Source organism: Sturnira hondurensis, unplaced genomic scaffold (genome assembly GCF_014824575.4).
Source record: "Sturnira hondurensis isolate 20B ecotype Veracruz unplaced genomic scaffold, ASM1482457v3 Scaffold0021555, whole genome shotgun sequence".
Classification (NCBI taxonomy): Eukaryota; Metazoa; Chordata; class Mammalia; order Chiroptera; family Phyllostomidae; genus Sturnira; species Sturnira hondurensis.
The window spans coordinates 1,566,779-1,580,101 of NW_028094186.1; the positions used below are offsets into that span (position 1 = coordinate 1,566,779).

Here is a 13,323-nt window from a genome sequence, read left to right on the forward strand (position 1 = left end):
ACAGCGGTGTATAGGGCGGAGGGGATAGGATGAGGGTGAAATTTAACCCACATTCTTCATGGGGACTAGCTGCACTCCAGTGCTGTGTCCTCACTGTCCCAATCCCCTTTGACAAAAGCTCCTTTCACTGGAAGGAACAACTGAGGTTCCCCAGAACAGCAACCAACCACCATTGGTAGGAACCAGGAGAGTTTGGGCCCTTCCATTGGGATGTAATCCTGACAAGCCATATACTCCCAATTCTTATCACGAGTGAAAAGAGTCTGTTCAACTTAAATCCATCAGAAACCCACCTATGGCCAAGGTCTCTACAATAATTTTAACAATAATTTCCTATACTACCATCAGATATGAAAGGGAAGAATGTTAGCCATTTTCCATCTTCTCCAACCCTTTACTCTTCATGATCCCAAGCTGAGAATCTGTCACTGTCCAACCCCACATCTAAAACCCAATATGGGTGATAGGGATAATTAACTCCATAAATATCTATTCTTGGCTAGGTGCTAAGGTTGCAACAACGAATACCATCAACAGTAACACACTGCTGTCCCTGACTTCATGAAACTAAGACATGTTGAATGCACAGCCGGGTAAAGCCCATCTGCTAAGAAGTTCCTGAGCAGACTGGCAATCTACTCAGAGGCCAGGTCCAGAAGCATGAGTGTATGTGATCAGCCTATTCTCCCCTCCCTCACCCCCTTTTACAGAAGAAAAATGAGGTCCAGGAAGGGGAGGAAGTGACTTTCCCTGAGTCCGACAGCTTGACAGTTGAGCTAAACTGTCGAACCCTGTTCTCCGGGTCTCCCCTTTCTACCACATTGCCTCCTGAAGTTCCAACACGGCGAAGTGAGGGGCAATCGTTGGCTCTAGTGACAGATTGCTTCCTGACGCATCAACACCCAGACTGTGCAGCTCCAACCCATCCTATCAGCACAGACCTAGCGCCCACGTCCGTCCCTCAAACTAGAATGTTGATAAATATACTTCGTGGATCTAGAGCCTAGGTGTTCAGTCTTCACTCACTCTCATTTATCACCCTTTCGGACTCTCTCTTGGTGTTTACTTTCACTTTTAAAAACCTCATCTTATAAGAACAGAGCCCTTTTTATCTGATGCCAGCTCCCCCTCTGCTCCTGGGGTCTAATCAATCCATGTCTGGAAATAAACAAGCCAGAGAGGAAAGCAACAGTCCCTTTTATTAAAACAAGCACCTTTCTGAAATGATCCACCCTTGGGCACAGCACAGATAGAAATTTAAATGAGGAGGAAATAAAGACATTCTTCAGCAATAGCCACATGCATTCCCCAGCAGGTAGGACACCAGGGAAGGTAACTCTAGGTTAAGGGATAAACCAAAAACTCTGCCCCACATTATTCAGGTTGTTTGGGAGGGTGAGGGGGTCGGGGTCCAAATTCAGGAAGCCCGAAGAGGCAATAGGCTTCAAAATATAATAGTGTATATAGTCCAGACCTCTCCATTCTGAGAAGCTTAAGGTCTTCAAGATAGTAAGGGGGGTTCACTGAACGTCCACTCCAGGTATATGCAAGTAGGCCTCCAGCTACTACTGCGGCACCCGGAGATGCCAGAGAGAAAAATCCAGATACCCGGCACCCAACATGGACCTCTGTCCATCACATTATTTCACAGCCACCTGCAGAGCATTGTCTCCACCGCCCTCCAGCCACTGCAGCAAGTCACACCCGCAGCCTCTGCCAGCAAAGGAGGCTATCTTCATACAGACGGGCAAAACCAAGTTCCCACTAGCCAGTCTGCCATGACTCCCAAACCCAGGCTTTCAGAAATGGGTCACATATCTAGACACAAATGCAGAAAGCACCTCTTCTGGAAGAGCACAGTAGTTAATTCTTAATCCTTTGGAGATCCTTTTGAAAAATGTATGGCAGCCCTGGACACCCCATGAAAAACTGCATCCATGCAGATCGTATGTGATTTCACTGGGGGTTGCTGCCCTCTGAAGAGGTCTGATGGGCAGAAAGGGAGATTTGTGAAAGAGAGCTGTGGGTGGCCTGGGTGAGTATTCAACAGTTTCTTAACCAAAAAGATGTCCTTTCCTTAGTTACTGCAAGTTCCAGCCTTTATTTAACCTTTGAGATGGCAACAAGAATTTGGAACTTGAGAGTGAGTGTGAGCACACAGACACAAAACAAGGCCTCATGTTGTCTTCCTATCTTGAAGTCACAAATGTCCTGTGATTGCTAGTTAACAGTTTCCAAGCGGGCTGAGTAACTGCAGAGACGAAAAGTGGGGGGAAGACCCTGGCCAGACAGCTCAATTGGCTGAAGCATCATCCTGATATGCCAAGGTTGCAGGTTCGATCTCTGGTCAGGAAACATACAGGAATCAACCCATGAACGCATAAATAAGTGAAACAACAAATCCTCTCTCTTTCTCTCTCTCTCTCTCTCTTCCCCTTCCTCTTTCCCTCCCCAATTCCTTATCTCTAAAATCAATAAAAAAATTTAAGCTAAAAAAATAGGAAGTGGAGGAAAGGTGGGAGTTGGGAGGGAGGATAGCCTGACAGAGAGAGGACAACTGAGCTCTCCACTGGCTGAGTAGGTCTTGCTTGGCAGGACAGGTCCTGACCCTCACTGCCTGCTCTCCCTGGAAATCACAACAAACTTGCTGACTCCTTTGCAGCAAACTGAGAAGTCCAGAGAGAAGCAGCCCTTTCTCCCTGGGTCCCTGTAGGGGGTTGGGGGAGCATCTCTCCTTTCTAGGGAGAAGACCCTAGCCCACTGCTTGCCCACAGCCCCCTCGTGGCCTGGGGGTGTTACTGCAGCCTCTCTGCACTGCTGAGCACAAACCTCACCCAGGCAGAATATTTAGGTACCAGTGGCAGCTTGGTGACAGTTTCGAGCCATGGTAAGGCTATGTTTCTTAAACTGAGACTAAGATTCAGACTCAAAGTGATCCTTCTAAACTCCTCCTGATACAATACCTACAGGGACCAAGTCCAAGACCTGCTTCAGTAAGCCAATAACCTTGAAGCTTCTGTAACGTTGCCACCACCTTACTGATCATTTCTTCCTGCATCACATGCAATTATGGGCAACTGTTCCAAAGCTCAATAGAAATAGTTAACAAGAATCACAAAATCTTCTAGTTCATAGATTGGCTACAAAAGATTTGTAGGTCACCAAACACAATGCCCCTACCCCTCAAAATCCTGGGTTTCCAGGTAGCAGATCCTACAGGGGTTTGGGGGAAGTCAGGACTTAAGGACACACAGTGAGAAAGAACATGGTCCTTGGCCGGGTGCAAGCAGATAGGGTGTCTGTTGAAGAACTTTATTAGAGACTACACAAAACTCTTACTAGCAACCACACAAAAGGAAGGAGTGGAGCCCACCCACCTGGGCTGGGACTGGACAGAAAGACCAGTGGGGGGGGGGGGAGTTGGTCTTGTGATTCAGCTACCACCTCTCAGGGGTGGGGATCATTAACGGAACCCAGAGGTGGGAAAGAGAGCAGGGAGGAATAAAGGTGGGAAGTTTGGGAGGAGAAAAGAGGGTACGTGTGCCCAGGGGGCCTAGAGTAGACCAGGGATCAGGACTGACTGGGGCCGGGGGAAGTGATGGAAGCACAAGAGGCTCTTTTCTTTTGGGGGTGGGGGAGAAGTCCTTACCTCCTTGATTTTCTCCCGCTGGGTTTGAACTAGGCTCTGGGGCTCCTCACTCTCATCAGTTGTAGTCCCCAGGACCGGGTGGCGGAGGCGGCTCCTGAACGCATTAAAGTCAAAGCTAAATGGAATGCTCCCCTCCTGGGGTCTGAGGGCCTCGACACCGCTGCTCCGGGGCTCCGTGGCCTCCTCCCGTGGCCTGGTGGGGTGAGTACGCCGCAGCCACCCTTTCCTACTGCGGGTACTGGCTTGGCTGCTGGGGTGGTCCTGGCCCGGGGCTGGCGCAGCAGGAGCAGGGTTAGGAGGCGACTCCTGCTCTCGGGCCGAGGGTTGGCCGGGGACATCGGCTACTACCTCCAGGCCGGGATGCTGGGTCCGGGGCGCCAGGAAGAGGCGCTTGAGACGAGAGGAGTTGGGCAGTAGGAAGAGGGCCCCGAAGCACAGGGTGGCGAGGCCAGAGAGGAAGAGAAGGAAAAGGAACTTCTGCGGCAAACGCAGCCCCCACGGGGAGGCCGGGACGAAGCCGGGCACTTTCCTCATGAGCATCCTGGCTTGAAACAGAACCGGGGACAGTCAGCTCCAGCCAGGCCCCCGAGGCTCTCAGAGTCTAGGCACTTGTCAGCAGGGGCCTGAGCTAAGGGAGGTCGACGAGGGGCGCCGTCCGGGGCGGCGGGGGTCTCTGAGAGTTTCGGCGGGTCTAGTACTGCCTCTAAAGGATGAACTTCCTTCAGAGTTTGGAGCGAGTCTTCCCAAGCCGAGGCGGGACCGCAGCGGCCTTGGCGGGGCCCGGGCCAGCTGGGTGACACGGCTCAGGGCCCGGGCCCGCAAGGGCCGGCCGCGCAGCTCCTCCTCGCAGCGGCCGGAGCCCACCGGGCCCGCGCCTTCCCGCGCTGCGGCCGTTGCTGGGGCTGTCACATGCCGTCCGCGGTACCGGGGCTGTCGACGCAGAGGGGTGCCCACAGGCCTCGTCCACGAGCCGAACCGCCCTCAGCCCCTTGGCCCAAAGTTTCAGCCTCAGAAGCCGTTCCCAGAGGGAGCAGACCAGCGGGGGAGGCAAGACAGTTGCGGGGCTGGTGTGTCAGCGGCGCTCCGAGAGCGCGTTGACCCGGCCAGATCGCGACAGCGCCAGGACTCGGCTATGTGGACACGTCCACAACTTTGTCCCTCCGCGGAGCGAGCACCAGGCAGCGGGAGCGGACACTTCTGAGCCTGCCGGGGCAGAGGGCTTCGCGGGCCCTAGTGAGCGCAGGGATGCCCGAGCCTGAGTCTGGAGCCGGGGGCCGACCGCGACCAGCCACAGCGGGGCGGCTGCAGCTGCACCTGGGAGTGCGGGTTCTCGCCCTGCCAACTCGGGAGGGCTCCGGGTTCCCGCTGGGATCACCTGTTCCCGGCGACCGCCGGCTCCGCGGAGCGTGTAGCCCCGGCTGCGGCTCTTCCGCTGCAGTTGGCGTCCTCACAGCGGCCACTCCAGACGGGCCAGTGCTGCTGCAGGCTGAACCGCCGCCACCGCTGAGCCTGCGTCCCACGCGTACAACCACCTCGCCGTCTCCGCTGCCTCCGCCGCCTCAGCCGCGCCGCCGCCGCAGCCTGGCTTTCACTGAGACAGCGCCCGCGGCTCCGCCTCCCACCGGGCCACGCCCTCAGGCCACGCCCACTGCGCGCCCACGGTCCATCTCGGCGGCGCCGCAGCCAGGCCAATGGCCTCACGTCTGTGGGTAGGCAGTGCGGGGCCTCTGCGAGGGTGAAGAGAGGGAACTGGACTCCAAGCCACGCCCCCTCCCTCAAATAGCCAGCACGGTGCACACTCCCCCCCATCCCATCAGCACCAATGGTCCAGCTGCGCGGGGGTTGGCGAGGGCGGGGTGGGGAGCGGAGCGAGGTCATTGGCTGTCTTGGAGGGATCCTTGTTGGGCCGCAGTAACCAATTGGTTAGTATCCAGGTTCGCTGGACTGGAAGCGGCTGAAACCCCCCTTCCGCCCCCGCCCGCGCCACTCCGGTCGTTCATCCCTCTCCTTGGCCCCTCGGGGGCGGCAGACCTGGCTAGACTGGAGGGCTCTGGTCATCATTAGGTAACCTCTCTCACCCCTCAGTGTCAGTCCAGTATTGGCAGGGTGCTGGGGGCCTGCCCAGGGGTCTCCGGAGCTTCTGCAGGAGCCACGGTGGTGCTGTTGTGGCAGGCTGTGAGGCAGGGGTGGCTGGAGCCAAGCCGGGGAGCTGTGGCCGGGGTTGGGTCTGGTTAAGGCAGTGTTTTGAGTGGACCCCCGCAGACCACTGCTCTGTTTTCCTTTTCTCTCAGCCCAAAACAGGGCCAGGACCCCTGGGTCGGGCATGGAGAGATGCTAACTGCAAAGATAGGAGAGCAAGAAAGGAGAGGACCCTGGCTGTGTGCACACAAGATCGCACACATGTGGCATGGGTTCCTAGGTGCCTGCATGTGTTTATGCGCACTTTTGTGTTCCTCTGCATAGATATATATGCACTCACAGATTGTGTGTGGGTGTGTACTTGCACACAAGCATACACTTAATTTAGGTGTGGACACTAAGTGATTATACCAAAGCATGCATAGACATATACACATCAGCTCAAATATTGGCATGTGCACTCACATATCCAGAGATGCACAACAGACAGGCTCCAAAACGTGCACATGTACACACTGCCCAGACTCGTGTGTCTCGACCTCAAGGCCCTCATTCTTTCCTCCTTGCACTTAAGTATCTCTGTCTTTTCGTCCTGTTAGGAAGGAAAACTCAGGGCAAAGCAACATTGTGCTGTGTGGGTCTTTCATGCAAAACCCTTTTATAGAGACAAATAACAGCAGAGGGAGAAACAAATTAAGAGGTGTAATAGGCAAGAGGGAAAATATCTGCTTTCAGCTGCAATTTAAAATGAAATGCAGCGTTGACAAGACAGAAAATACTGCAGGGAGGACTTTCCTGACAGAAGAATCGGCCCAGGCAGCTCTCACCTCGTAAATCTTGCTTCTTCTCTGAGGTCTGCTACTGATGGGCTTTTGGGACTCAGATATCCTTATACCTCTGGCCAGGCCACTGACAGCAGACCCTCCCCTGATATTTAAATACCCTTGGCATATAAATCTCTTTCGGTTGAAAATGAAAAGCTAGTCTGGGTAACAGGTGCAAATAATTTGGCCATTGGGTTGGATAACCCCTCCCAACCCCAGAAGTTCTAATTCAGATGTTTCAGTCTCGGATGAGTTTGATGGGCAGGAGTCAGTTTCCTGGACACATCAGAGACATGGATGTGATCTACTTGGATACAGGAACCCAGACACCTGGCCTGGCCTCTCCTGATCCCCACTGCCTAAGCATCTTCTCACTGGGTCTCACCTCTGAAAGCGGCAGGCCTGTGTCTGGAGAACCAGGCAGGAACCCAGCATTCTTTGCAGGCACCTCACATTGTTCCAAATGGAAAGAGTCGGGGAGTCACTGTTCAGTCCCTTGAGAAGGTAGGACCCAGGAGAAAGGGTGGAAAGCAAGGCTGAGCCTCAGAAGGACTTGTTTATTTGAACTGGATGCTCACAGTGATGGTGACACCTGGACCAATCTGTGGTATGCTGGTGACCAGGGTAAAAGCAAGGCAGCAGCAGGACTAATACGCCTTCCACAGACTCAGGCTACAAAAGCCAGAGCCCAGAGGAGGCAACTCCATTTCCAACCAATATCATTGGGTGATTACACTGAGTTGGTGTACCCAAGCCTTTACAATCTCCCCAGCAAGCTCACTGAAACTCTGGAGGTGCCCATCCCGCTCCCACACTCCTGGACTCCACAGACCTTACACATCCTCAGTTCTTTTCTCACTGGATTTCTACCATCGATGTGTGTCCCACAGCAGATACTGAGTTCTTCATGGCAGGGACCGTGGCTCATTTACCTCTCTCACTACCCTAGCTCCTAACTACGGTGCCTTGCATGTGGGCACAATATTTGGTGAGTCATGAATGAATGAATGGATGCCCATTTCATAAGTGAGGAAACTGAGGCTCAGGAAGGGGAATAATAGTGAACTGACACTTTCTATGTATCAAGCCTATCAGTTCATTTATTTTTCAGGACAATCTTATGAGGTAGATGCTATTAATAACTTCATCTTACAGATAAGAATACTAAGGCTCAGAGAGATTAAGAGTCAGTTAACAAGTACCTTTCTCAGTTTAATTCAGAAACTCAAAAGGGATTGGGCACAGAAAAGAAAGCTATTTTAAAAATCAATTTATTCTGTCAACAAGCATTTATGGACATTAGAGTCCAAGTATCACACTAGTCTTGGGAGGACACAGTGATGAGCAAGGCATGGTCCCTGTCATTGTTGATTCATTCATTTATTTAGTGAAGGACTCTTTATTGAACATCTATTATGTGCCATTTCCAGAGGGGCTGGCATAATAGCCCTAAATAAGGCAGACAGACACGAAGCCTATGTTTCAAGCCTATGAATTGCTTGTCTAAAAGGCAACAGGGACCGATTCAGCCCATCAGGAAGGAAATCCCAGGCACTGGGCCCTAGCCTAAGTCCTTCACTCTCATCCCATCTGACCCTCACAATGGTCCTCTCTGAAGTAGGCCTTGAGATCCCAATGTAACAGATGGAGAAACTGAGTTTCCTGAGCATGACATGACCTGTCGAAAGACACACAGGGAATAACTTATAAGAGAAAACCAGATTCATCTAACCCCAGAATCTACACTTTTTCCGCTAATAATATTAATAATAACTAAGGTTAATGGGGCAGTCAGTATGTGTGAAGCCCTTATAAAAGCATGGTATAGAATCTTATTTATCTGATCCTTACAACCCCCCCCATGAGGCAGGTACTATTATTGCTGACATTTTAAAGAAGAGGAAACTAAAACACAAGGATGTTAAGGAACTTGCCTGATGTCACATAGAGGAGACGTGGCAGAGGGGGGATTATGGACCCAGTTGGTCCGTCTCCAGAGCCCCTTCTGTCTTTCTGAGTCTATTGCTCTGCTTCTTTTAATGCCATGAGAGCAGGTGCTGCAGGAGGTCAGGGCGGGGAAAGAGCACACTCGCCTCAAGCGAAATCACCACAGGCTTGTTGGATTGTACGAGCTCATTCAGTCATTCAACAAGTATGCATAAAGCTATGTTCCAGGCAATACACTAGGCTTTACGGGGATAATGGTGAGCAAAAATAGACACTTTGTTTCCATTGCAGAGCTTTAAGTTTCATGGGGAAGAGGAGTTAAAACAAATAAGCAACCTCCAAATAAATTTGCAAGCTGAGATAAGAGAGGAAAGAGAAAGAAACGCTGCTATAACAACATGTAACACCAGATCTGGACCTGGACTTGGATTGGGTGAGAAGTGGTCAGAGAAGACTCCCCTAAGGATGCGTGGAGTTACCTAAGCTAAGAGAGATAGAACACTGAGGTTGAGGGTAGCACATATGCAAAGACCCTAGGGTGGGGGTGGGGAAGGACCTTGGTGCTTTTGAGAACAGACAAGCCAGAACATCTGCAGTAGAGAGAATGACAGGAAAGAGGAAATGTCACTGAATGATTTAGGGCAGGAGTAGGAATGTGTGTGCAGGGGTCGGTGGGTGGGTGGATTCATATTAACATTTTAAAAAGGCTACTCTAGCTACAGTGTGAAACAAAATAGAAGGCAGAAGTGCATGGGTACCTGCCACAGGATGTTGCAAGTCTGTGGTATCTTGGACTGGAGGAGTGAAGATGGATAGATCACAGAATCCAAATCATATTTAGAATCCAAAATTGATAGGACATGGTGATGACTTGAAAATTGGATGTTGTTGGAGGGAGACATCTGCAATGACTCCCTGGTCTCTAACTTGCCTGGGGGCAGCGGCATTTGTTGGAAATGGAGCAGTGAACTCTGCGGGCTTCCTGTCTGCCTGAGGAGGTGCTGGCCAGTTGGTATGGAATCTGAATCTTAAATGGTCATTAGTCCCATTTAGAATAGAAGACTAGAAATGAAGCCAAGTGAGCCAAGAGATAATCATCAGGCAGCTTCCTTAATGGCCTCCAGATAAATCCAACCCCCGGCAGGAGAGACGCTGATGAACGGGGGCCTGCCAGGTGAGAGCACGTCAGGTCAGTCCCCAGATAAAAGGCCCTGCGGCTGTCCTAGGCTCATGCTGGCAGGTTGCAGTCAATACCTCTCTGTACAGCTGGACCGATTTCTGGATTACAGAGCCCAGAGCACCTGCCCTTAGACTCTTAAAAGATCATGAAAGTTTCCTTTCCGTTCTCCCCTGAGTCCCCAGCCTTGCATCAGAGGTGGCCCAGTCAGCCAGGAACAAGAATTCTCAACCAGCAGCAACTTTGCCCTCAGGGAACATTTGGCAATGATGTCTGGAGATCATTTGGCTCAGTCACAGTTGGGGAGGAGTGCCGCTGCCATCTAGTAGATAGTGGTCAAAATGCCATTAAACACCTCACAGTGCACAGACAGCCCACCCCCATAACACAAAGAATTGCCCAGCCCCAAATGTCAGCGGCGTGGAGGGTGAGCAACCCCAGCTGGAAGCCAAGGCTTCGAAGTCACAGGGGCCGGAGTTTGTATCCTGTCTCTGCCACAAGTTGGCTGTTGATCTTGGGCAACTTGTCTGAACTCTCAGAGCCTCGATTTCCTCATCTACCAAATGGGATCAATAGTCACACACTCATAAAGATGACATAAGGATTAAATTATGCTGAAGAATGGAAAGCGGAGTCATTAGAACAAGGACCCTCGGTTAGAGTACCAGTTTGGAGTCTTGACTCAATGTCCTACCATCAGTGAGGCCTTGGGCAAATTGCTCACCTCTTGAAGTTCCAGTTTCCTCATCTGCAAAATGGAGATAATCACAGTGCCCACCACATAGGGTGTTATGGGACTAAAGGTAAATGTCTTAGCACAGAGTCTGGTACATAGTGAGCGGTGGAAACAGTGTGACCCATATTGTCAAAGACAAAAAGAATCAGTTCTGCCTCATTTCCTCCTAACTGAAGGAAGCAAGCAACCCAAACTGAAACTTTGTAGCTCAGTTTCCACGGAAGCTCCCATTTCATATACTCTGTCCATGGTCCCTGTGAGTACTTGCCTCAGTCAGGTTGTACCAGGGGTGCCCAACCTTTTGACGTCTCTGGGCCACGCTGGAAAAAGAGTTGCCTTGAGCCACACATTAAATACACAGACACTAACAAAACAGATGAGCCAAAAAAAAAAAGATCTTAAGTAAATTTACGATTTTGCGTTGAGCCGCATTCGTAGCTGTCCTGGGCGTGAGCAACCCGTGGGTGGCAGATTGGACATAGTTTACACACTGATTTCCGTCTCAGAAGATATGATCCCTGTCTCAACAACAATAATAATAGTGCTGTTTATGAAGTCAGGCTCGGGTAAGCCCCTCCTCTCCAAGAGTATCTAGATCATCCAGCTCAGAGGTCCCCAGTCTTTTTGGCACCAAGGACAGGTTTGCTGAAAGATGATTTCTCCATGGACTGGGGGTGGGGGTAGGGAGGGCCGCAGGAGGCAGAGCTCAGCCAATAAGCTCTGTTTGCACCCACTGCTCACCTCCTGCTGTGTGCCCTGTTCCTAACTGGCCACAGACCATTAGGGTCTGTGGCCCTGGGGTTGGGGACCCCTGATCCAGCTTAATGGAGAATGTTGCAGATGTGGAATCTAAGGATCAAAGTATATAAATCAGTAACTTGCAGTAGAGGTGCCGCTGAATCTCAGCACTTGAAAATCCCAGCTGAGGCCACTTCTACAAGCATGCTAATGTAAGGGGTCAAGGTTCTTCTCACTCCCGCAGTCCTGGGTTACAAGTACCTAGCTGATGTGAGGATTAAATGAAATAAACCGTGTTAATGTTCTAGCAGAGTGCCTGGCATGTAGCAGAAACTAAATGTTAGTTACTATTATTTATGGTGCTGGTACTTTTTAAAGGGCATGTAAAATAAATACGTTTGAATATCATAAAAGCACATTTCCAAAATCTTACATCAATCCTCCCTCAAGCAAGAAATAAAATTGTATCCAAAATGTAACCCTGACAAAATTTAGCCATCTTGTTCTACTTGCTAATATCAAGGAGTTTCTGGTTGTTTGGGTGTTTGTTTTTTAATGTCTATGGATGATTGAGGCTCCAGCTTCTCCATGTGGGATCTCAGAGTCTCTGCCCTTCTGGGATTAGGATGGTGAGAGAGGCCCGAGGCATCAGCAACGTGTTGTTGGGTGAAGACCACATGGACCAAACGATCATGGGAAATTCCCTCCAACCTTATTTATTATGCCATCCAAGTGTTTTCTAGAAACAGATCGATAAGCCAGAGGGACAAAAGAGCATTGTGGCCAGAGCCTTGAATCTCATAGACCTGCATCTGAATCCAACTCCTGCCTCTTGGTGGCTATGTAACCGTAGGCAAGCCCCCACATCTGTTTGAGCCTCTGTTTCCTTGGCTATAAAAATAGCAATAATAATAGCACTAAATTCAGTATTTGTCAGGTGCTAGTATTATTAAAAGAAGCAAAACCCAGCAAATTAAAGATTCGAAGTTGACAATGAAAGAGAAGAAACATTGGGGTTTGAGGAGGGAGGTCCTTCAGTTATCCTACTTGTCCCAAGTCCCTGCTCTCCACGTGATTGGGTGGCCTGGGTACATCACTCATCTGTTGGAGCCAGTTTCTCCATCCATAAAGGGGGCCCCTAACACCCCACATGAGGTAGCCAGTGAGCAGGCACTTGGTTGATGTTAAAGCAAAGGAGACATGTTCATTGTGGCTGTGACCCCCGCGGAAAAATAATTTTCATCATTTCAGAAGTATTTATTGAGCCTCAATCATAATTTAAAATAATTTCATGATGCCTCTGAAACATCCTATTTGATTCCATACTATTTTTTCTAATATCTTATGTGTTTTTCAAATACAAAAAAAAAGCTGGTAGAAACTGAGCTAGTCATTCGCACTGGTTGTCAAATATTTCTGGATGTCTGCCTCTGGGGCAGGGGGCAGGGTGTCTCCACCTCCTCGTGGTCGGTAGAGCCACGTGCTCATTCTGGCCAATGAGCTGCTCGCAGAAATGACACCTGTCATTTCTAGTCCGGAGCATTTGGTCGCCAGTGTCATATCCTCCAGGGTGCTGGCTTCCTTTCTAGCAAGGTGGCTGGCAGGGACTGAGGTGGCAGCTGCCGCATCCGCCAGGGTCCCAGTGCAGCTGTGAAGGGAAGAACCTTGGAGCTTAAATGAGAAATGAATGTGTTGTGTCAAGCCACTCAAACCCTGGGGCTTTCAAAAAGTTTTTAACTTAGAAGTTTTTTTAAGGTGAAGTAAACTTTAATCGTTTGTTTTTATTTAATCCAATGTATCCAATAATGATCATTTCAATTATTATTTTAAAAGCCAGGGACGAGATAGGTTACATTTTTTTAACACATTAAATCTTCAGGATCTAGCGCAGTCATCCCCAATGTTTTTGGCACCAGGGACTGGTTTCATGGAAGACAGTTTTTACATGGACGGGGGTTTGGGGATGATTCAAGTGTACGCCATTCAAGCTCACCTCCTACTATGCGGCCCGGTTCCTAACAGGTTGGGGACTCCCGAGCTAGTGTGTACTTTACCTTCACAACACACCTTAATTCCGACTAGCCGCACTTCAAGAGCGCCAGAAGCCCCGGGT

The 13,323-nt window shown here is 50.3% G+C and overlaps 1 protein-coding gene across 1 annotated transcript in view; it reads right to left on the reverse strand.

The window, feature by feature from the left end:
* MAN1C1 (mannosidase alpha class 1C member 1) overlaps positions 1-5,263 on the reverse strand; it is a 128,307-nt gene extending 123,044 nt beyond the window's left edge. The window contains exon 1 of the mRNA XM_037032966.1: positions 3,650-5,263. Within this exon, the coding sequence (XP_036888861.1) occupies positions 3,650-4,189 (540 nt within the window). The 5' untranslated portion in view covers positions 4,190-5,263. The remainder of the gene's footprint in view (positions 1-3,649) is intronic.
* Between the last annotated feature and the right edge of the window lie 8,060 nt (positions 5,264-13,323).